This window comes from Urocitellus parryii, chromosome 1, assembly GCF_045843805.1.
Source record: "Urocitellus parryii isolate mUroPar1 chromosome 1, mUroPar1.hap1, whole genome shotgun sequence".
Lineage (NCBI taxonomy): Eukaryota > Metazoa > Chordata > Mammalia > Rodentia > Sciuridae > Urocitellus > Urocitellus parryii.
This window is the reverse complement of record NC_135531.1, coordinates 228,269,393-228,294,892: the sequence shown is the minus strand read 5'-3', so window position 1 is coordinate 228,294,892 and position 25,500 is coordinate 228,269,393. Positions and strand designations below refer to the sequence as shown.

Genomic DNA, 25,500 nt, shown 5'->3' with positions numbered 1-25,500 from the left:
TTTTTTTGTCCACAGACTTGGGAGCCACATACAAAATATGATTCCTATTACTTTTATCTAATATAAATTATTACATAAACTGTTAGTCTTCTACTCTCCACTCCCCATTAGTCTCTTTTGATATTATCTTATTTATCAAATATAGTATATCTCTCCATGTATTTAGGTCTTTAGTTTTTCTTACCAATATTTTATAGTTTTGTGTATAGATTTTATCCATTTTTTGGCCAAATTTACATCTAATCATTTTATATTTTTGGTGCCTTTGCAATTAATTAAGTATTTCTAATTGTTCATTGTTAGTATATAAATACTCACTTGATTTTTTGTATGTTGATCTAATATCCTATAACCTTCCTAAACTCACTATTAGTTCTAGTAGATTTTGTATAGATAACAGTGTTTTCTACTTAGATAGACACATTGTCAGTGAATAAAGAAAGTCCTACTTTCCCTTTCCAATCTGGCCTTCCTTTATTTATTTCTCTTACCCTATTACTCTAGCTAGAACCTTCAATACAATCTTGAATAGAAGTGAGGAAGAGTAGACATCCTTATCTTAGTGTTGATCTTACGGAAAGGCAATTCCTCTTCACCATTCACATTATGTTAGCTCTGTGTGTTTGCTTTTAAATAAATAACTCTATCAGGTTGAGGAAGTGCCAAGTCAGTTGTTAGTAATAAGTGATGGGTTTTCAAAATACTTTTTTTTTTTGCATTTATTGAGATGTTCATAATGTGTTTGTTTTGTTTTAGCATCTGTTCATGTAGTGAATTATATTGAACATTAAATGTTCAACCACATTGCTTTCCTAGGATAGATCTCACTTGGTCCTTATGTTTTCAGTTTGCTAACAGTTAGTTAAAAATGTTTATGTCAAGGTATATTGGTCTGTAATATTAATATATATATTACAGACCAATTAATAATATTATATATATATATATAATTTTAATATCTTTGTCTGGTATTGGCATCAGAATAATACTAGCCTCATAGCTCTTCTTTAGTTTTCTGGATAAGTTTGTATGGAATTGGTATTACGTCTTCCTTAAATGTTTGGTAGAATTTACCAATTGAAGCATCGGGCTTAGTGTTTCCTTTGTGGAAAAGGATCTTCTTTTCTTTCTTTTTTTTTTCTCACTGAAAATTCAGTTTTTTAAAGAAAAACTGTAGAATAATATCACATGTGAACATAAGATGCAGCAATTCTTTTTAAAACATATTTTTAGTTGTAGGCAGACATAATACCTTCATTTTATTTATTTTTATGTGGTGCTAAAGATCGAATCCAGTGCCTCACACATGCTAGGCAAGTGCTCTACCACTGCGCTACTACGCCAGCCCAAGATATAACAGATTTTTTTCCTTTTTTATTTATTCATTTTTAAAAATTAATTTTTAAGAATGTTCATGACAGTGTAATGCATTATAATTCATATTACACATATAGAGCATAATTTTTCATATCTCTGGTTGTATACAAAGTATATTCACACCAATTCTTGTCTTCATACATGTACTTTAGATAATGATGATCATCACATTCCAACATTATTTTTAACCCCAGCCCCCTCCTTTACCCTCCCACCCCTCTGTCCTATCTAGAGTTCATCTATTCCTCCCTTGCTACCCCTCCCTACCCCACTATGAATCAGTCTCCTTATATCGGAGAAAACATTCATCATTTGTTTTTTTGGGATTGGCTAACTTCACTTAGCATTATCTTCTCCAACTCCATCCATTTGCCTGCAAATGCCATCATTTTATTCTCTTTTATTGTTGAATAATATTCCATTGTGTATATATGCCACATTTTTTAATCCATTCATGTTTTGAAGGGCTTCTAGGTTGGTTCCACAGTTTAGCTATTGTGAATTGTGCTGCTATAAACATTGATGTGGCTATGTTCCTGTAGAATGCCGTTTTTAAGTTCTTTGGGTATAGACCTATGAGAGGGATAGCTGGGTCATATGGCGGTTCCATTCCCAATTTTCCAAGTCTCCATATTGCTTTCCATATTGGCTGCACCAATTTGCAGTCCCACCAGCAGTGTATGAGTGTAACTTTTTCCCCACATCCTCACCAACACTTATTTTTGTTTGTCTTCATAATAGCTGCCATTCTGACTGGAGTGAGATGAAATCTTAGAGTAGTTTTGATTTGCATTTCTCTAATTGCTAGTGATGATGAATATTTTTTCATATATTTGCCGATTGATTGTACATCATCTTCTGAGAAGTGTCTTTTCAGGTCCTTGGCCCATTTATTGATTGGGTTATTTGGGTTTTTTTGGTGTTTAGCTTTTTGAGTTCTTTATATAACCTAGAGATTAGTGCTCTGTGTGAGGGGTAAAGATTTGTTCTCAAGATGTAGGCTCTCTATTCACCTCACAGATTATTTCTTTTGCTGAGAAGAAACTTTTTAGTTTGAATCCATCCCATTTATTGATTCTTGGTTTTAATTTTTGTGCTATAGGAGTTTTTATTAAGGAAGTTGGGCCTAGTCCCACATGATGGAGATTAGGGCCTGCTTTTTCTTCTGTTAGATGCAGGGTCTCTGGTTTTATTCTTAGGTCCTTGATCCATTTTGAGTTGAGTTTTGTGCAAGATGTAACAATTCTTGACAAAATTTTAGCAAACCAAATAGTTTGTGTCTTTTTGAGTGAGATCTGGTAGTTTGGTAGTCTTTCAAGGAATGTTACATCTAACTTTAGAATTTATTGCCATAACATTGTTCATAATATTCCTTTTAATATCTTTACAATCTGGAGTTATGCTGTTTCTGTCACTTCTTTTTTAAAAATTTTTTTTGTAGTTGTAGATGGACAGAATGCCTCTATTTTATTTATTTTTATGTGGTGCTAAGGATCAAATCTAGTGCCTTACACGTACTAGGCAAATGCTCTACCACTGACCTACAACCACAGTTCTGTTTCTCACAAGTGTTTTGGAATGCTTTCTCTTTCCCTCTGATTAGTCTGGCTACAAGTTTGTTAATTTATTCATCTTTACAAGGAACCAGCTTTTATCTATTTTTTTTATATATTTTATTTTATTAATATTCTATTCTGTTTCCTTTGGGTTTCATTTGCTCTTCCTTTTTAGTTTTGTTCTTTTTTTTTTTTTTTTTTTTGGTACTGGGGATTGAGCCCAGGGTGCTTCAACACTGAGCCACATCCCCAAGTCCTTTTTTATTTTGAGACAGGGTCTTTTTTGTTTGCTTGTTGTTTGAGACAGGGTGTTGCTAAGTTGCTTAGGGCCTCTCACTAAGTTGCTGAGGCTGGTTTACGATCTTCCTGCCTCATTCTCCTGAGTCACTGGGATTACAGGCATGTGCTACCATGCCTGGCTCTTCTTTTTTAGTTTTTTAAGGTAGAAACTGAAGTTGTGAATGAAGCCGAAATCATAGATTTTGAACGTATCATTCTTAAAAACAGGTTTTCCTCTAAGTATTACTTTAACTGTATATCAAAATTTTTATTTTTTTTTTTTTGGTTAAAATACTTTATAAAGTATTATATAAAATACTTTATAATACTTTTGATTTTTTTTGCTTTGACTCTTGGGTTACTTTAGATGTATGTTATTTAGCCTCCAAATATTTAGTGATTTTTCAAATGTTTTTCTGTTGCTGATTTCTAATTTCTGTTGTGGCCAGAAGACATATTTTGTGTGCTTTGAATCTTCTTAAATATACTGTGACTTGTTTTATGTCCAGAATGTCATGTATGGGTAAATGTTTTCTGTTTTCTTGAAAAGAACATACAGTGTGTCCCTTTTAGGTAGAGCAGCAGGTATAAATGTCAGTTAGGTGAAGTTAGTAGTTGTTCAAGTGTTCTGTATTATTCCTGATTTTTTTTCCTGTCTGCTTATTTTATCAATTATTGAGAAAAATATTAATCTTTAAGTAAAATTGTGTATTTATCTATTTCTTCTTGATTTTTATCCATTCTTATAATCTTTTTCTTCATTAAGATGATATTCAGGTCACATAAATTTAATATAATGATTTATATGTTTGCATGTTTGGGTTTGAGTTCAAATGTTCCATCTGAGTTTTTTTGTCCCCCCCCCCTTTTTCCCCCTTTTTTTTTTCTGTTACCCTTTTCTGTTTTTCTGCCTTTTTTTGGGTTAGCTTTTATAATTTCATTTAATCTTATTGGCTGTCTTATTGGTTATAATACTTTTTTGTGTTTTTTTAATGGTTGTTTTGGGGTTTGTAGTGTATAATTTATCACAAACCCTTTCAAATGATATGATACCATTTCACATATAGTTTTGAGAATCTTAACAACAATTTGCTTGTGCTTGTGCTTCTCTTCTGGTCTTTGTGCTTTTATTGTTACACATTTTACTTCTGTGTATATTATAATCACATAATAAATTATTTTTTCCTTTAAATAGTAAATTATCTTTTAAAAGGACTCAAATAATAAAAAGTGTCCTTGTTTACCCACATGGTAACCTTTGCAGATGCATCTTATTCCTTCACATAGCAGCTTTTTGTCTGTTGTCACTTTCCGTCTGCCTGATTTTTGTTGTTTCTTATAAAGTAGTTCTACTAGTGATAAATTCTTTCAGTTTTGAGTGTATATTTTATATCTTTATCTGCTTGAGGTTGTCCCACAACTTGCTGATGTTTTTTTCCCTTAAAATTCTTTGTATGGCTTCTATTGCTACATCTTCAAGTTGACCAATATTTTTTTATGCAATACCTAAATTGCTGTTCACCTCTTTCCTGTAAAATGTTCATCCTAGACATTGTAGTTTTCATTTGAAGAAGTTGAGTTTAGATGTTTTTAGTTTTTTCCAGTCTCTACTTAACATACTGATCAGTATCTTTCCTCTAGATTCTCAAACGTGGAAGATAAGGCAAAATAAGTTTTTTATGTTTTTGCTGACCAATCAACTGTCAATTTCTGGGCCAGTTTTGGTTAATATTTCTTATTAATGGGTGTTATTTTCTTGTTTATTTGCATGGCTAGTAATTTTTGATTTGGTGCCAGACAATGTAAAATTTTTTTATTCCTCTACAAAACTCTTCTGAATACTTTGCCCAATGACCTGTGTGTTACATTTTCCACTGTAGCTATTTTAATAGGCAGTAATTTTTGTTCTTGAGTACTAATTTCTTTCATCTTTTTGGTTGGCTCTTCTAGTCTGAGGTAGTTTCCTCTCATGCATGCACTGGTCATTATTCTGCCTAGTAATCTGGGAGACCCTCTTGAAGATCTTTAAGTATTCTATCTTTGTCTCCCTTCTTTGGTACTCTTTCACATGAACCCGAGCTGCCCTGGCTTCCCCAGAGTTCCAGTGCTCTCTTCTCAACTCTGGGAACTGCTGTAACTGCTGTACTTTCTCTGGTTTTACTTTCCTTGCCGTACTTCCTGGAAACCCTGTAGGCAGTAAACTGAGGCAATTGTTGGGCATATTTTGTTTTAGTCACTAAAGAAACATTAACTTACATAGCCTGTTATCTTGTGTTTTTAATAGTCTGTTAGTTCCTATATTTTGCGTAGTATTTTAGGTGGGGTGGTAAATCTTATCCTTGTTACTCTTTTAGAATATAAAATGGAAGTCTTCTAATTTATTTTTACAGGGCTTTAAGAGTTTGGGTGTGTTAAAAATTAGTTTGTACAGAATCTTACATGGTTATCTCCTAATTATGTTGCTGATGTAGCATATATTTAAATAGTTATTTTTGTAGTATATTATTTTTAATGAAAATTTAAGTGTTTTATAGAGATTTATAAGAATTAATATTTTACTGTTTTGTTAAAATCTTCCAAAAGAGTTCTAGCAAGCGTACGTAGTTCTTGGTAATTGAATTAAATTTTATTTGTATCTTATTCATATAAATTTTATTTGTGTATATTTATTTATTTAATAGGCCTTCATCCTCCAGGTCCACCTTTGGCAAGACCCATTCTTCCCCGAGAACGAGGTGCTCTGGATAGGATTGTTGAATATTTAGTTGGTGATGGTCCACAGAACAGGTAATGTTTGCTAGGGTGGTAGATAAAGGAAGATGAAAATATTGGTATGGATGTGTGTGTACACACACGAGCTGTTATACTTTTGTGGCTCCCATTTCCTGATTTTTAGAACATAATAGAGTTTTGTATAAAATAATATGTGTTCAGTTGTGTTTTACTAGGAAAATTGGACAAAGTAGTGTAAATAAGATCCATTTGTAAAAAACTGAAGTTAACTCTCCCAAAAGATTAATTTTATAGAACTGGAATTCTTTCTTTGAAATGTTTAAACTTGAATCACAAAAATAATGAAAACCTGGTAGGTTGTAAAAATGGATTTTTGTAGATGTCATTATTGGACATGGTGATGGTAATGATTTTAATGATAATGAAAATCATTTACATGTACTTAGCACTTAAAGTTATCAAAATATTTTTCCAATTATTATGTTAATTATAACTCTAGGAAGATAGATGTGATGTGAACAGAACAGTTGTCTTAGCATAAACTTAAAGTATTCATTGGATAGTAGAGTAGATATAACTTTATGAGTTAATATTATCATTTTAATAGAAGACACCAGAGTTTAATGTTAACAAATAAATTATATATTATTTAGAACAGAATTACTTTGGATTGAACCAACTATTTGTTGAGTGGATGTTCAGAGAACAGACAATATATATAGTAGATTTTTAAGTGTAACAGAAAAGTATAGGAATGATGATGTCTAGAAGTTAACTTTGGACTAAATTACATAAAATTAAATGTATTTTTTATTGCAAGATTTCTCAGAGGTTTTAATTATATTCATTGTGACTCTTCAAGAGGGTTCCATCTTTTCCAAACATATTTGACTACAAATTTGGAAACTATGACCCCCAAGAATATACATTGGGAAACACTGGAATTTAAGTGTACTGTTATCAGATATGTTTCTGCTGACTTAATAAGGATTTCTTCACTTTATTTTTAATTTGCTATATGAATTATCTTTTAAAAAGGTTGAGACTTTGGTGTAGATTAACTTAGGCTTTTAAGGAGTATTGTTTATGATATTCTAAGTAGTATCTAATCTATTATAGCATGTTTAGTTGTTTTAAAATATAAATTAGCCATGATGGCTAAAATAGCCTTTCCCGTGAACTTTGCCTGTTTTTGTGACTGGTATGTTTATTTTTTCCTTTTGGTGTAGGTATGCTCTTATATGTCAGCAGTGTTTTTCTCATAATGGCATGGCTTTGAAGGAAGAATTTGAATACATTGGTAAGAATTATTGGGCAGTGAGACATAATATTTTACTCAAATATTTTACTCTATGCCACTTCCTATGCAATGCCATTTTATTTTAGATTTTGTCTTTGTATACATTGGCTGGGCATATTGTTTTTATTTAATACCCAGAGCAAAGCAGGAAAGACAGCTAAGGTTTCTTCTTCATATAATATACAGTGACTAAGCCAGTTTTTCTCAAACTAAATGTGCTTCAGAATCACCCAAAAGTTTTTAAAAAATTATGATACCTAGGACCCACCAACAAAGAATCCAATTTAATTGGGGTCTAAGCCTCAGCATTTTCTTTCAAGTTCCCAGATGATTCTCTTGTGCAGACATGTATCAAATATTTGTTATAAATTTTGATTCTGAAATATGACATACTGCATTTTCTTTTGGCAAATAAACAGGGTTCTAGATTTTAGAATATCTAATGTTCTGTTAACTAGAAATACAAATTCAGTAATATATTTAAATCATTAGTAGTATAGTCTTTTCTGCTTTGGAATCAATACTCTCATTCTAATAATAATAGGAGGTATGCTTTAAAATTAACTTTGTTTAGAAAACTTACCATGATGTGATTAAAATAACATGAATCTTCTGGACGTGGTGGCACACACCTGTAATCCCAGCAGCTCAGGAGGCTGAGACAGGAGGATCACAGGTTCAGAGCCAGCCTCAGCAACTTAGTGAGGCCTTAAGCAACTTTGTGAGACCCTGTCAAAAAAAATAAGAAGTGTTAGTGATATGGCTCAGTAGTTTATCACCCCTGGGTTCAATCTCCAGTGCCCATAAAAAATAAAAATAATAATAACATGAATTTCACATGGTATAAATAGCTTTTGAAAGGTTCTTTGTTTACAAAAGTAATCTTGTGAATTATCTGATTAGTCTTTGAACTTTCTTTGGTTTATGATTTTGCTTATTTAAAAAAAAAAATTTTGCAGCTTTTCGATGTGCCTACTGTTTTTTCCTGAATCCTGCAAGAAAAACCAGACCCCAGGCTCCAAGGCTTCCAGAGTTTAGTTTTGAGAAGAGGCAGGGAGTAGAAGGTTCAAGTTCAGTTGGTCCCTTACCATCAGGAAGTATGCTTTCATCAGAGAACCAGCTCAGTGAAGGTATGAATATGTGAATTAAATTTTTTTTTGTCTCTTACTAATAATGTATGCTGTTTAACCATAATTAAAACATAATGCTTAGAGATAACAGTGGATTAATTTACCAGATTTTGCAGCATGCACGTGTCAGTTTTGCTCTAATGGCCTCCTATGTAAGTGGTATGATGTGTTTCAGTTTTAAAATCCAGGTTATATTGTGATATGCAGCATATAGCACCAATTAGATAAATATTGTTTATGGAGTAAACTTTTCTAAAACTAATTTGACTGGTAATGTGTTCATGGGATCATTGAAAAATTTTATCTGAGTAAATTAGATTACTAGAATTATGAAACAATTATTTATAATTATGAAATACTTTGAAAATTTGGGATTAAAGTGGTAAAGTAGATAGGTGTCTACCACTTGAATTGGTAGAAATTACTGGAAAGCAGGAAACTTTGGAATTGAAAAGTTTTGTTTGTATTTTTTGAATGACTATGTCAACAGGACTGTGTTCCATTGAAACAATTTATAGAGGTCTATGAGATTAACAGTCTTTGATATAAATTCAACCATATTTTACAGAGACAGACTTTATCAGAACTTGTATTTTAGAATTCATCTTGCAATTCTGCTTTAGGAATTCTTAAGGAAGTTTTGTGAACATTTATATAGATCGAAGATCTGACAGTTTTATGTAAGATTTGAAAATATTTTTAGACTTTGAAGAATGACTCTAAAATATGCGTGTTGAATTAGGCTTGGCTTTTGGCTTACTAACAAATACCTAAACAAATTTCAATATAGATAGTTATGACAGAGACCTGTATACTTCCAACATCGAATCAATGCATTCATCTCAAAGTCTGCAACATCAACTCCAAACACATGGTCAATTTTTTTCCCCCCCGCTTAAAAGTCACGCTCTGAGCTGCATGCTGTTACAAGCCAATCATCAGCCTTACCATTGCAATCTCTTGGAACTGAAAATTAAAGGATTTCATATTGAAGATGCCTAAAGGAAAAAAATGAAGTCTTTTCCATGAGTAAACTTGCTAAAGTGAATATTCAGAAGCCAGTAGTTGGGATTAAGAAAAGGAAGAAAAGATAAGAAAAAGCAGCACGTGAAATAAAAATCTTGATAATGGGTCCCATACTTTATCTTCTCTGAAGGTCAAGATAGATAGTTAGCAAACATCCAGCTATACCTTTCCTTCTCATCTAATCTAGGAGGAACAATATCCCAGATGTCTCATTTTCTGTCTGAAATCACCGGAATGAAGTCTAACTGGCTCAAATTCAACCCCAATAAGGTAATGTTAATAGTTGAAGATCAAACTTGAGGCAGGGTCTGAGTAGTAGTACTTCTCTTCGGATTCATCAAAGTGGCTACAAGCACCTTTTTCTTCTTTGGCTATCCAGAAGATTGAAAGTTTTTTCCAAGACTCTTATTGCCATACTATGATACAGTTATGAGTTCCAAGCTGGATTTCTTAAGTAATTTCTGGAAGTATTTTTGGTGAACAAGTGAAGCTGCATTTGTTTTGAATGCCTGTGGTATACCCTTACAATTAAATTGAACTATTAAATAAGACTATGTCATCTCAATGATTTGCTCTGTGTAGCAGCAGCTAATGTTAACTGGGAGCTTAAATTTTTGATTTCTAAATTTTTCAATGATGTATAAAGTTGAGGACTGATTTTTCCTTGCTTTAATTTCTGTAATTGTAAAATATTGAAATAGCTTCTTGATAGTAGCAGGAACTGTAGAGGTTAAATTATCATATTTACAGGTTGACTCAAAAAGTAACTTTCTTCTGTCTGAACTCCTCCTTCAACAAATATCAGTAACCATTTATATGAATGATCTAAATAGTAGAAGAACCTTTAAAAAATTTTTTTTCCCAATCTGTGTCACAAGAGTTCGAAATTGAGTTTTGTTTGGATTCTGATATTAGAAGATTTTATTTAGGATGAGTCATGAGGCTCTTAAAATCTTTGTATCACTCTTTAGAACAACATATGGAATTTTGGAAAGTTTTTATCAAAGAGACTTAGAAGAAATTTCTTGCATTAATTGCTCATGTAAATTACTAGATAGAAGTAATTTCTAAAAGTAATCCCCCCTGCCCTGCCAGAACTTATGTATCCAGATGCTTTGGTGACAGATAAGAAAAAAACAAGAAATTAGGGATATGGATTATTTTTTTTTGTCTGGGAGCATACTAGATGTGGTATGCCAAAAAATGAACTGCTTTTAGATTCCTCAATTTCTTTTATGATTAAATGATAGTACAGTAATATTGAAATCTTTGCCAGGTGATATTAATGTGGTTTATCCTAAACTTTTAACTTTGTTAAAAAATGTGCTTTCTAAGATATCTGATATGTAGCATTCTTTTTGTTAAATATGTTAATCATTAGAATACTATGTTTTTCTACATTGTTAGTATGCAAGTATGGTGACTTTTTTTTTTGCCAACATGTTTAAAAATTTTTAATATTGTGTTTTCATTGCTCAGTTGTGTTTGTAGGTCTCATATAATTATTTTAGAAGTTTTCATGTAATTACTTTAGTGGAAGACAATTTTTATTCAACTGGAATAACTTACTAATAAAACTTACTGCATCTAATCAATACTATTAAAAATAGTAAAATTTATACAAAATTAAATTCATCTTGATAATCTGGTTTCTATTTCTTTTATGCAAATACTGTTACCATTAGGTTATGTTGAATAAGGGAAGGTTCTGGTTTTAGTAGTTTTGTTATTATACTACAGGAAATAGAACTATTTGATAATGAAAATTTTTATCAGGTCCTAAAAGCTTATGCCTTTGTTTATATTTAATTATGTTCAGTTTTCTCAAAGTGTAAACTTGCCTATAGTATATTCTCATATGTTTGTTTAAGACACAAAGTTTAAATTGAGAGCATAATAGTTTAAATTGAGATCACTTCTTAATAATAAAACTTTTTAAGTTTAATACTAGCTATTTTCTCATAAGTGGTTATAATTTAATTAAATTTTATTCACTGAGTCATTGGGTTGGGCTGGGTTCTTCCTTAACTATAAAGTTGATGGTTTTCCTGAAGGCAGGAAAACTTATAAAAACTGTCTTGTTCAAAGACAATTGTCAATTTTAATTTAATGACATTCTTTGAGTAAGTTTATAGTTTACACATATAGTGAGCACTAATATGTTAGCAAGGCAAAAATAAATGAAGGTTGTTACAATAAGATATAAAATAATCTTACTATAAATCTTCAAAATTTAATAAATTGATATGTAATTTTAATGTGTTAGGCAAAAATAAATTAGTATTTTTAAATTTTCTTAAAAAATTATTCTTTTAAGAACTAGGATAAAAACCTAAAGGCATTATGTTTTTGCATGGTTTATAGCTAAGGCAGTGGTATTTGTTATGCAATTTTTCATTCAGTTTTATAAATTTGAGTTATCTAGCTGAGTTGAGATTTTGCCCAAACAATTGGTTGCCAATTGTTACCATTTGGTAGAAAAAACTTCTCTCTCAAGAATATTGGGGGTGGGGGTGGAGGACAAGAGTGGAGAAGGAAATTCTGTAGATCATATTTATTTTTATCATACTGTGGTATAATGGGTTTTTGGCATTATAGATGTTGATGTTTATTTGAACATTTCTTACAGATAGAATTAGGTTGGTAAGGTAGTTGTTACCAGCTCTTAGTCTTAAATTGGGCCATACAAGGAAGAGTAGGTCTGTTTTTTTTTAGTATGAACACAAAGACTGGTTTCTCTTTTAGTATTTTACTGCCAAATAGTAACATCTTTTATAATATATATTTATACTAGTAAGCTATTTTTAACTACAACTTCATGAAAAAAAAATACTGATTTTATTAGACTAAGTGAATGATGCCCTCCTATAGAAAATAAGTAGTTTGAGACATAAAATAGTCCTACTATTATGTCTGAGATTAATTATTAAATTAATATGAAATTTTTTGTTAATATTTTATATCTAATGCATTTAGATATTGTTTGTATGATTTCTTACAAAATGGAATTGGCTTCTAAACATCAAATACCTATCTCATTTAGAATAACTGAAGTCTGCATTATAAGGCATGTCACATACCAATTTTTTGTAACTTTACTGTTTTAGGACTGTTTTCCTGCAAATGAACCTCTATTAACTTTTTGTTGCTGTGACCAAAACAACTTAGAGGAGGAAAGATTTATTTTGGCTTACTATTTCAGAGAGTTGAATCCATAGTCAGCTAGCTATATTTCTGAGGTGAAGCAGAACATCATGGTGGAAGGGCATGGCAAAGGAAAGCTGCTCAGCTCATGGCAGCTGGGAAGCAGACAGATAAGGAAGAAGGGTCTGGGAGAAGATAAATCCTTCAGGACATACACCCAGTGACCCATTTTCTTCCCACTTCCTAGTAGTCCATTCAGCTATCAGTCTTCATGATCCAGTCACTTCCTAAAAGCCTAGCTCTGAACCTTGCTTCATTGGAGACCATGATTTTGACATATGAGCTTTTGGGGGACATTTCGGTTTCAAACTATAATACAACCCCAGGGAACAAAAGTAATTATTAATGGGCTCTTGGATCATTCTCAAATCCCTCTCATTATTTCACCAATTTTTTAGTGTTCTATATATTCTCTGAAATATACTATTGCCTGGAAACTTTGTGTGTCATGTTTTCTAATTGTGCCAGCTCATTGTATTTCTTTGAATTCATGTATTATATATAGACACTTAACAATTTCAGTATTATAATTCTCCTTTTGGTATTAACTGCTTTTTTATGAACCTAGAATTTTTAAATTGGCTTTGACTAGTAGAGCATGTTTTTGAAAAAAATAATATCAACACTTTAATATAATAAACCATGAACTTTGATACCTCTCCCATTTTAGTATAGTATTGAGGCAGTCTGTCAGAATATGATTTTGTGTGTCCTATATTTACTTATTTACTATTGCATCCTAGATTCTGTCTTTTCCTTGTTTCACTTTGAGTGATTTTATTAGTTTATTTCAGAAGGCTTACTAAACACACTGGAAAGTTCTTGCCAAGTAGATTTTGCTCTACGGCCAGAGAGTTGTGGAAAACTCTGACTCTTAAAATTCTACACTGGATTATTTTTGTGAGGGTAGATGGTTGGCAGTTCCTAAGGTTTTCTACAGAAGAACTTGCTTGTCTTTGTAGCAAAAATAATTTGTACATGCTATAGAGTTTTATTTGCTGTTTCTCCCTGTTTCTTTTGTGCCCTAGAGCACTCAAAAAACAAAATTTGAATAACTTGCTGCTTTTCTACATTGGAGTTTTGTTTAGATTCCCAGTGGTGCAGTGATACTATTTTAAGTTTTGTATTAAGATACAAGTAGGATTTTTATGATATTTGTCACAAGTATGATTTATGAATATGCCCCACTACTTTTTGTGATCACATGAAATTATTGTACAGTAAGATCTCATTAAGTTGAATGTCACTAACTCTGGAATTTAGGCCTTTTATTCCATATATAAAGAGGAAGAAGTTAGTTATAATTAATTCTGTAAACCAGAGTCCAGAGTCCATATGTTTAAGGAAATAATACTTTAAAAGTATTTTTAAAGTCTTGGCATAGAGCATGTGAGAAAGGAATAATTGGTCTTTATTGAAACTGTTATGGTAAAACCATGAATTTCTAAGACTTCCATGTTAAAGTGAGTGTATATAACATAATTCTTTGTAGAAATATTTTATTTATTTAGTTTGCAAACTTTGGTTTATACCATGCAAGGAATTTAACTAGAAATTTTTGCCAATAGTCTGGCCTTCCCTCCAGATTTTTTTGAATCAGTATTATTTACAATATATCATAAGGAATCTTCAATGAAGTAGAAAATTTGCTTTTTGGCTTAGCTTATATGGTTTTAAGTGTATTTCTCTTAGCAAGAATATTAATTACTGTTTATTTCAAAAACAAAATAAATACCTCAAAGCTAGATTTTTATCTTTGACTTGGAAACTGGGTAGCCCAAAGCTTGTCTGCTCCTGTCATTCCTTTCCTCCAGCCTGTTTTTCAAACTTTAAAGAATTAGTTTAATTAATAAAATTGTTATTATTAAATTATTATTAAGAGGTTTAAATTTAATAAAACTCAAAAGAAAATTTAAAGAGAATACATTTTTTAGGTAGAGACCAAGACAGTTTTTAAGACAAGATTGAAAAAACAAAACAAAGAGAAACATCTGTTTTCTCTCTCTAGCATGCTAGAGAGAAATTTCAATACTAAAGACTTACCTTGCTAAGGAGAAGGGGAGACTTGGTATGCCTTTGGAGAAAAACATTGCCATACATACATATGTATGCACAATACAAATATAGAAGTACTTATTTGAACATTGCTTTCAGAGTTTCTTGGGTACAGGGGAAACAGTTTCTTCAGAAAACATAACCCACAACCTGAGAACGCATACATTTGCTTGTTGGACACTTGTCCTATACCACATAATTCTGTTGGAACTTTGAATTTTGGACATTTAACTTAAAAATGTATCTTCAGGAGTTTATTTTGTATAAAAATATGTGATGTGTGATTAGGGGCTATTCTTCAGTTGTACTAACTCAAATGGTATCCTATAGAGATTTAAGTACCTCTTTTAAAAGATTGTAAGAGTAACATTAGACCATTCTACTGTTTTCCATGTGTATGTGTACCTTTTAGTTAATTAGAGGTTTTAACATTTAGGTATTCTGAAGTCTTGAATCTTTATCTTTCCAGAACCTTTAGAAGAACAAGATGTTCTAGATAATAATACAGAGCAAACAGATGACAAAATATCAGCTATAGAGCAGACGGACCAAGTGATTGAAAATGCATCTGGCTTAGAGGAACCAGAGGAGAAAGAAGAGACTGAGAATGAAGAAACCTCAATAAATGAAGCCAAATCAACAGTTCCCAGAGCTGATTCTATTTCTGATCTTGAACTAAGTGGAGAATCTTCGATGACAAAGTAGTAAATGCTTCCACGTGCCTTCAACTGGATGTTTGTAGTCTTATTGATGTCAGTTATTGCTTTTTTGTGGTACTTCTTAAAAATTGTTTTGCCCTTTTAAGTATATGCTTGATATCATTTGAATTCAGATTGCCTAGCAATTTCAGTGTGTAAGAGTTATATCTACTGGGTATTAAGAGCAACTGGTATCAGTTAATTAAGAACCTTTTGAATACATAAAGATCCACACTCTTTAGACAGCTTTTAGATATTTTTTTTTGTCTATTTTAAAAGCAAAAAAAAAAATAGCATTCTTGTTTTCTATATGCGTAACCTATAAATAATATTTTGACATAGGAAGAACTTTGATTAGGAATAAGTTCTCTAATAGTGTTTGTTTTAAGGAATGAAACACAAGATTTTGAGTACTTTCTCATTAAAAACGGAAATAATTTAAATTTTGAGATATTTGCCAGTGGGGAGGAAATGTCTATTTGGGTGTTTACATTAAGTGATACGAAAGTTACAACTGTAACTACATAGGCATTGGTACGAATTCTCAAGAATGCAATTGAACAGTCAAGTACAGTGTTTCTTTTGATGTCTTTTATTTTGCAGCTGGGCCAAAGGCACATGATGTATATAATTAGTTTATGTTTACATATTAACATATAGGAAATACATCTGCACTTGACTGTACTTGAATTCTTAGTATTATTTATACTTGTAAAATAATGATGATATATAAGTGAATTTTGTGCTCTTGTGTGTATTTTGTTAAGGAAAATAAAGATGATCTGGCAGCAGTTTCTTTTTGTTAAATATCTGGACTTCAAATAGTATTTTGGTGGATGACTTTGCTATCTGAAAAATCCTAGATGGAAGAGTTCACAGTATGATGTATATATTCTGCTTAGAACAAATTATTAAGCATTTCTTCAGACTTGTTGCCTTTCAGGTTCAGAGAAATAATGACATTTATAGTTTCTAATCAGAGGTTAGGTTTTTCTGATTCAGGAACACATTAGGCCATTCGTAGGTTTTAACTTTGAGAGACAAGAATGTTTTTCGTGAATAGCAATTAACTAATTGCTGATAATTCATTCAATTAAATATGTGCACTAAGCATCAAGTGGGAAAAAACTTTGACCCAGAATGAAAATACTTGGGCCTTAAATACAGTGTAAATACAGTGTTACAGCTTCCATTTAACCTTTCTTCTCCAGTATACAAAAAAAATTGAAATCAAATTATTATGCCAAAGGGCGGAATATAAGAATATGTGTGTATGGCTGATGTTTTGGTTGTACATGGTATTAAAATTGAATAAAACTTTTTGTATTATTTAAAATTTATTTTTATGATTTAATATCTCATATCTGACAGGTATTTCTAATGAACCAAATCTGTTAATGGTCTGAGGCATTTTAGTATAGTGGACACAGTTTTCATACACATGGAACTGGACTTAAATTCCAGCTCTGTAATCTTGGGCAAGTCCCCTAAACTCTGTGCAACTGTTTTCTCACCTTTAAAATGGGAAGGATAATGTCTATTTTTCAGAGATATTGGGTTGATAAAAATAATTTATATAATATGGTTAGCTCACTGTCTGATAACTCATAGGTATTTCTTCCTCTGTGATACTGGGAATTGAAAGAACCCAGGTACTCTACTATATTCCGCCCCCCCCCCCCTTTTTTTTACCTTTTATTTTGAGAAAGGATCTCGATAAGTCTCCAAGTCTGGCCTTGAATTTGTAATCCTCTTGCCTTGGCCTACTGAGTAACTGAGATTACAGATGAGCACCACCTTACCCAGCTAATTAACAGGTATTAAGTAAATGGTAGTATTCATTATTATTGATATCCTCATGAAATATGAAAGGAAGGGCCATAAATTCTTTCTCTGGCAGATAAGGAAATTAGAAAGTAATATGCATACAATTGAATAGCTCAGGATGAAGCCAGAGTTTCTGCATTAACTTTTCTTCATTGTGTGTGTATATGTGTATAAATACAGATTCAAGAAATAGGAAACCCAAACTATGGAATATAATCTTTTAACAATGAATTTCACCAGTTTTTTGGTGTGCTATTGGCTCATGTGCATTTTATTAGCACCTTGCAGAGTCTTGTTATAAAATATTCAAATTCTGATGTACATTGCTTGAAAATGAGAAACGCAGAGAAATTTAGGTAATGATAGAATCAAGCAGATAGTATGAGAAATATTTTTTTAAATGTAGGTTAATGATAGAACCAAGCAGATAGTATGAAAAATATTTTTAAAAAGAAATATGGAAGGAGATTAAAAAGGACATTAGAAAAACATATGCAGCATATGATTGTGTAGTATCTTTTAAAATAGAAAAGTTTATTCTGATATTGCAACAGACAATGTTTGAAAGAGTATAACATCTCATTTCTGATTGTTAAGACTGTATACGTATAGAGGAAAACCAAGCCATTAAGTTCTGTCAGCCAGAATGATCTTAATCTTATTTATAAACGTTCAACAGGTCATTATCTAAACTCTTCTCACCATGTCCTTAGTGTGATCTACAAACGAGGTCTGGCTTTTTTCTTCTTTCTACCCCCATTCGTGCATTATAGCCACATTGCCACCTCCTTTGAATTTTCTGGCCATGCTAAAACCTTCCCTGCTCTAAGTCTCAGCTTAATTTTCCCTCCTCAGAAAGCCTCCTAAACTTCTTATCTGAAAACTCCCTTTACTGACATATCATGTTATTCTGTCTTTACCCACTGTCCCTATCACAATTTCTAACTATTTTATTTGCTGGTCATTTACTCTCATCTTCACATCATAAAGTCAGTATATGCAAGGGTCTTTTCTTACTCATATCTATATCTTCAGAGCCTGGCATAATGCTTGACACATTTATTATATGAAATGAATAACTTTGCTGTTAAATCCAATGAAAACTTTCAGTTCTTAACTAATTTCACTGTTGGGCAGATATATTGTAGAGCACTTCCTCTTTTTTGAAACACTTTTCCCTCCCTTTGGCTTTTGACATACCCTACCACTGTTTTACTGTTTGACCTCTAGCTCTCAATGTCTCCTTGCTGTTCCCTAGGATCTACCTTTCGTCATTTCTTCACTGCATATTCTTTCGGTAGGAGCTTTCATCAGTGCCCATTACCGTCTGTCTCTTTGAATGTCAGATCTTTAGCCTGGTCTATTTTCTTCACTTCATAGTATGCATTCACTCACCTACTTGCATGCCTCTAACAATTTATTAAAAAATGAACACTGTCTTCTTCAAGACTTCTGTGTTTCTCTCATCAACACCATTATCTTAGCCAGAAACTAGCGTAGGTAGGTACACTCATCCCTTTTTCCTATGTTCAAACTGTTCTTGTTGTCTGAACATCAGACATCTATACCATAAACATCATTTCTCCATACCATTCACATTGCATTAATAATTATAATAAACATTTGCATTCTCATTCAGCCTGGCAACATGATAAATACTTTGTATTATTTTATTCTTTTTATTATTCTTTGGCAACTAACCTGTGAAGATTTTTATCTCTGGATTATAGAAAATGGGTGTAGAGAGAGTAAGCAACTTGCTCAAAATTATACACCTGGTAAGTGGACAATCCAGGATTTCAATATAGGCAAATGACATCAGAGGTACTTTATTTTTTATTTGATATTGGGAACCAAACCCAGGGTGTTTCACAGGCCAAGCACATGCTCTGCCACTGAACCACCTCCTAGCCCTTGGAGGCCTTACTCTTAATGACCATTGTACTGCCTTCTAATTCATGCCCCTCCTCATCTCGGGGTTACCAAAGCTGCCTCTTAACTGGTTTCCCTAACTCCAATCTTGCCCACTTGCTGTTTGTTCTCTGCACGGTAGCCTAAAGTGTTTTGGTTTTGGTTTTTGGTTTTGGTAATGGGAATTGAACTCAGGGGCGCTCAACCACTGAGCCACATCCCCAGCCCTGTTTTGTATTTTATTTAGAGACAGGGTCTCACTGAGTTGCTTAGCATCTTGCTTTTGCTAAGGCTTGCTTTGAACTCTAAATTCTCCTGCCTTAGCCTCCCGAGGGGCTGGGGTTACAGGCATACGCCACCTGGCCCAGCTGAATGAGTTTTCAAAAATGGAAATGAATTATGCTACACCATTGCTTAGACACTTTGATTCCTCATGTTCGTGGGATGAAGTCCAAACTTACTAATATAGCCTACAAAGCCCTGGGTAATTTTGCTCCTAGTTACCTCTACAACCACTGCCATCATTACCTCCTCTCCACCACACACATACACTTTGTATTTAACTATAATAATGTTTTTTGTGCTTTGCTTTTGCAAGGTTTTCCTATCTTGTAACCTCCATACATCCCTTTCTTGGTCTGAGATACATATTCCTACCCATGTAGATACTGGCAGCATTCAATAAACAGTTGTTGACTTTGAATAGCTCCAGTTAGAAATCAAATTTGGATGGTGCTGGGGTTGTGGTTCAGTGGTAGAGCAATTGCCTGGCACATATGAGACACTGGGTTTGATCCTCAGTACCACATAAAAGGAAAAAAAAGAGGTATTGTGCCTATCTACAACTTAAAAATATATATTAAAAAGAAATCAAGTTTGGAAATTTTGTGACTGCTTAAGCTATGCTTTTTATTCTTGAAATTGGTATTTCTCATCACGCATTTATTATATGCATTAGACATTCGCTATTATTATGGAGAACGTAATTGAATCAGGATGGGCAACTTTCAGCCGGTGCACGTGTGTGAGAGACAGAATTATGGTTTTTATAAAATATTGTTTTATAAATGCTAAATGACGTATACAGTGGCCACCTCAATCAAGCCAGAACTCAGATCTCAATGCAGGATGTTTTATATTGATTCACTATTTTATTTTTTGTTGTACTGGGGTTTGGATCCAGGGCCTCATACATGCTAGGCAAGAGCTCTAGCACTGAGCTATGCCTTCACCCCTTTTTATTTTATTTTGAGAGAGGGTCTCACTAAATTGCCCAGGCTGGCCTCAAACTTGAGATTCTCCTGCCTAACACTCTCCAAAGTAGCTGGGATTATAGTTGTGCACCATCCCACCCAACTTGAAACACTAATTTTATACTGCCTTTCAATACTAGTGTTAGAATTTAAAATTGCTTTAATATATAACCAGTTTACTTCTATTTCCAGCTGATGGTAACTGCTTAACTAAGTTAAAACTTTTTTCTTATAATGGTAATTTACAGTATTATATTATCAGTTGGATTTATGTGAAGATCAGTTGAAGGGTCAAAGAATGGGGATAATTCATGAATTATGGATAGTGATTTTGAAATGTTCACGAATAGAGCTGCTTTTGAAAATTGGGAGAAAATACAATAGTTACCATCTGGCATATCTAATTCATTGTAAAAATTTGATGAGATCTACTTTATAAATTTCTAAGATAATAAAAATAATTAACAGTTTTGTAATTTGCATTGTTTCAAATTTATTAAATCCTAAAATTCATGAATTTTACTGGTTATTAAGAAAATATATTCAGGCTCTGAATTTAGACAGACAAACATAAAAATATAGAAAAGTATATTTGTTAGGAAACAAAAATTAAAGTGAATACAGAATTAAAACTTAAATTGTGTCAATCCATAAATTATTAGTTTGTCTCAATCTAATTTCTTTCCTCTTCAGAAATTAATGTACATTTTCTTTAATACTATTTAAAGATAGTTTTTAAAATTACTGACTTGATTGGATAAAAGATGTTCCCCCTCAATTGCTCTGTCAGTTTGCCTTTGTGTGAAATTTTGATTCCATTTCATTTTCCGTTCTTTCCCTTCCAGTGTCCTGTTATATATGATTTAACCTATACGAATGCTGAACTTTAATACTATCTACTTATATAGTTCTGTATTATTTGATGCTTTTTAAAGCAAATTTTCTGCTTTATGCATTTTAAAAGTATTCATACCTTCCTTTTTTTCTTTGGCATTAAAATTGATAGAAGTTGGAAGTATTCTGGGAAGATTAAAAAGCATTTTCAAAGATCTCCCTCATGAATTAAATTTTTAAATTCTTAGACCAGGATTCGGTGAGAATAGGCCAAAATTTCAGCTGCCAAAGACTTTTACCAGATCCCTGGCACTTGATTTTGGAAAACTGGGAAAAATCATTTATTTTCATGAAAATATTTCTATCTTAATCTGATTTTGAAGGGTAAAGAAAGTGGGAAATGGAAATTTTTTGAATATCAATTCTGGGTTAGGTACTATGCTCTAGGTACTATTACACATTCTCTTACAGTTTTCCCAAATACTCTGTGAGAGAGAATTTGATCAAACAGAGGTTAACTTCATTTCCTAAGACTGGCTTGTGGATGTTGAAAATAGAATTAGAGCCTAGAATCTTTTAAGTTTTTGCTCTTTTTACTACCAGTGAGCAGTTTCTTCTTTGGTAACCGAAAGAAATAGATAATAATGCTCTTTTTAGTTTCTCTGATTTCTGTGATAACTCATATTATTTCTTTGGGGGAGTCTTTCTTAATCTCAGACTTGTCAGACATTCCATTCTTACACCCTCACCTTGAAATCCCCTGGTACAATGCTCCACTGTGCAATTCTGTCAACTGGATAAGCCAAAAATTTGACAGATATTTCACTTAGTTAGATTACACATTTCTATGTGTGTTACTGATCAACAAAAATGGATATACAATGTCAAGTTTTTTCCTGTATCTTTTTTTTTCTTAAGAGCAGCTCAATGATTGGGGGAGAGGGGACGTTTGAGATTAATCCTTGTATTGGTCTAAATTATTGAATAGATTATTAATCCACTTATAAATCAATCATAAATTGCGATTAAAACTATGAAGTGATTTCTTCTCAATTAAAATCTATTGTGTGAAACATGTCTACCCAAAGAGGTAACATTCTATAAATATTATTAAACAATTAGCTAGAGTCTTTTTAAGTATAAAAGTATATATGTCAAGCTGTTAAATTGAGAGTACAAGTAATGCATAAAAAATTTCTGAGCAACATTTGAAATTTTTTAATTTGCAGATTTCTTATTTCTTATTTTAGGATTTGGAATCCTTTTGAGGTTTTTTTTTGTTGTTGTTGTTCTTAAGTTTTCTTTGATCTTTCACCTTGTAAATGCATTGCTTAACAATTAATAGTGGTAAATTTTTAATGCTGTTGGCTGGAAAACTGATAGGTGTATGATATATTATTTGTACTAAGAAATAACTTGCCCCCAAATACCTTTTGTTTGCTTAGGTTTCTTTCTTTCTTTCTTTTTAATGTCTGAAAATTGAAGGTATTTTTGTCATAATTGTAAACAGAATTATCCTGTATTAAAATATATACTCTATTTGTGTATCTTTTATGCCCTGAAAATTTGAAGGTTAATCCATACTGGCATGTTTTAGAACATTCGAAAAAAGAAATTACTTTTAATACCAACCTTTTAAATTTCATGAAGATTTTGGTAGGAATAATAGTATATACTATAAGCATTGACAAAACAAAATTTCTTTCTATGAAATATAAAATGCTCAGTATCTAAATCCAAGTTGGGTGTGGTATATCAGTGTTAACTTTGGATGTTTTGTGTTTTATATTTATGTTGCAGTGTTCAAAATGCAAATATAACATTTAATATTTGTCATGCTTTTACAAAAGTGAATCCTAAATTACTAAGCTTTGTCCATATGTACTCATACTTTTGGAATTACTTGTTGTATATTAAAAATTCCCTTAAAAACCAAAAAAAAAAAAAAAAAAAAAGAAATCCCCTGGTACTGTTATCTCCTAAACCGGACTGAGTTTCTTGGAGGCAGGGCTGTGTCTGTTGATGCGGGTATATAAAAGATACTATCTGCTGAATAGGTAGCATGTACATACCCATACCACACAGAAATATTAATGTAAGTGCAGATTTTATAGTGTGGAGAATTTTGAAAATCTCATTTAAAAAATATTGAGTAGGGAAAGTCCCAAATAACCTGTTCCTCACCATTTAGGCAAATTTCAATTTCTCTTCTTTGGGGATTCATTGACCAACCACATTGATGTTGGAGCTTCTCTAAAGCACAAATCTTTAATAATATTGATTTGTGTATAGTAGACTCCTTATGCGGTTTGGAAGAATGTCTTTCAGAATTTTAATCACTTTTCCAGCCTGTTTTCCACTATTCTCCCTTGAGCTCTGGCCACAGACAAGTATTTCATACTTCTGAGAGATGTCATCCGCTGTTCTTTGTTATGCTATTCTGGTTATGCTCTCATTTCTTTAAGACTCAACTCTGTACCTTGTAAGTGGCAATTTCCTCAGCCTTCCTAATCAGTGACTTGCTTTTTTGTTCCATTAAAAATACTTTACATGTAACTCACAGTCTCCCAACCTCCTGTTACTTGTGTCTGCCTCTGTAATTTCACTGTGAGATTGAAGATAGGCCATCTTTCTCAATTTATATTTTCCTTCTCTTGATCTCTTCAAACAAAACAACACAAGCCAAACTAAATAAAAGCCTGGTATGGTGCCTGCTACAATATCGTATATAAACAAATGATGGACTTGACTTTGTCAATACTAGTGGTGCGCTACTTCTGAGACTCCTACAACTAAATGGAATTGGGATTAGTAAAGGAGAAGAAAAATAGCTCAAAATACAAGAATGTGGAAATATGAGCACATTGTGGAGGATTCATGTGTTCCGAATGCCTGACAGATGCTCAATCACATGAATAAACTGAGCTGGCGATGACCTAAGCACATGTGCTTGGGTGGGATTTCAGTTCAAGAGCTTGCCCCATCTTCACATAAGACCATTACTTGAGTAGGGTTTCTAAATTGCACATAAAATAATTTGACTTACCAAACTCTCTTTTTTGAAGATTCCTACATGCCCTTTTGCTGCTTCCATATTTTGGTTACCGTGATATGAGTGTTTAAAAATATATTTTTAAACTAATTTTTATTCATTATTTCTAACCCATATGATGTTATGACCAACATTAACTGGAATTTTCTGGATTAAGATGCTACCTTTTTCACATCTGGATCTACTGGGGCTTGAATACACATATACAAAAGCATGCAATTTATGAATATTTTGTTTTTCAGCAGATAGGCCATAAAAACTCAGATTTTAAAGTTGGTTAACTTGCCTCAGAAAGACAAAAGGAAATGTATACTGTATATGACAAGTATAATTAAAACTTACACTAGTGTGGTATATTTTATGAACTATAAGTTATTTATTTATTTTTCTTAAATGAAACTGACTACTATGTCTTATGGTCTATAACAAAAATTCTAAAGGCTTTGCCTACCTACCAGAAGTTGACACATTTGAAAAAAATTACAATGTTTTGTAAAAAATCTTTTCCCTAGAATCAAAAAAGAATCAGGTATATTTGGAATGAACTAATATTCTCGATTATATGTTCATGTTACTAAATAATACATGAGTCTTCAGAACTAGATGTTATGGATTTTATAAAGTAAACAATAAAGACTGAAATAAAATTGATATGCTTGAGACCTGTTTTGTATGAGTTATGGGTTCAAACCACCTGTTCCTTTCTGTACATCTTTTTCTTTTGTGTTTTGTAGACCTAATTTTTTTTTTTCATGTTTGTATGTCTTTTCTTCTCTTCAACAAGGCAATATCCTGTAGTTTGGCTTGATGAAGTTAAGTCATATTTACTTCAAAATCAACATAGTTGATTACAGGGGTGCATCACACTGGTGTGGTAGTTGCACACCTATAATCCCAGCTAGTTTAAGGCCAGGAGGCAGAGGGATTGCAAGTTTAAGGCCAATTTGGGCAATTCAGCCAGATGGTCTCAATCTAAAATTTAAAAACAAAGAGCAAAAACCCAACCATGATTCTACTGAAAAAGAATGGAAAATTTCTTTTTCCTACTGTCTTCCCATCCTCCTCCCCTCCCCCATAAGCACCCAAGGAGAGAGCAGCAGCTGTTCAGTTTTAGTGGATTCTGATAAGACCAATTTATTCCCCCAGCAAAAAATTGTAAGCATTAGTTTGAATCTAGCATGACTGCCCAGCACTCCTTTTAGGCCAGGATGACACAAGACTACCAGATTGTGTGTCAGCACAGTAGTGCTGTGTATTTGGAGTGG

General features: G+C 32.4%; 1 protein-coding gene across 6 annotated transcripts in view; it reads left to right on the top strand.

Annotated features, from left to right (window-relative positions):
• The window catches only part of Lnpk (lunapark, ER junction formation factor), a 77,196-nt gene extending 52,332 nt beyond the window's left edge, over window positions 1-24,864 (top strand). For 4 of the 6 annotated variants that reach the window (XM_077802881.1, XM_026405635.2, XM_077802868.1 and 1 more), the window contains 4 exons: window positions 5,894-5,999; window positions 7,175-7,245; window positions 8,205-8,375; window positions 15,130-24,864. In XM_077802881.1, the coding sequence (XP_077659007.1) occupies window positions 5,894-5,999; window positions 7,175-7,245; window positions 8,205-8,375; window positions 15,130-15,365 (584 nt within the window). In that variant the 3' untranslated portion in view covers window positions 15,366-24,864. Of the gene's footprint in view, window positions 1-5,893; window positions 6,000-7,174; window positions 7,246-8,204; window positions 8,376-9,588; window positions 9,672-15,129 lie in introns of all 6 variants that reach the window. The other 2 variants (XM_026405640.2, XM_026405639.2) reach the window with 2 other exon arrangements.
• Window positions 24,865-25,500: the final 636 nt, after the last annotated feature.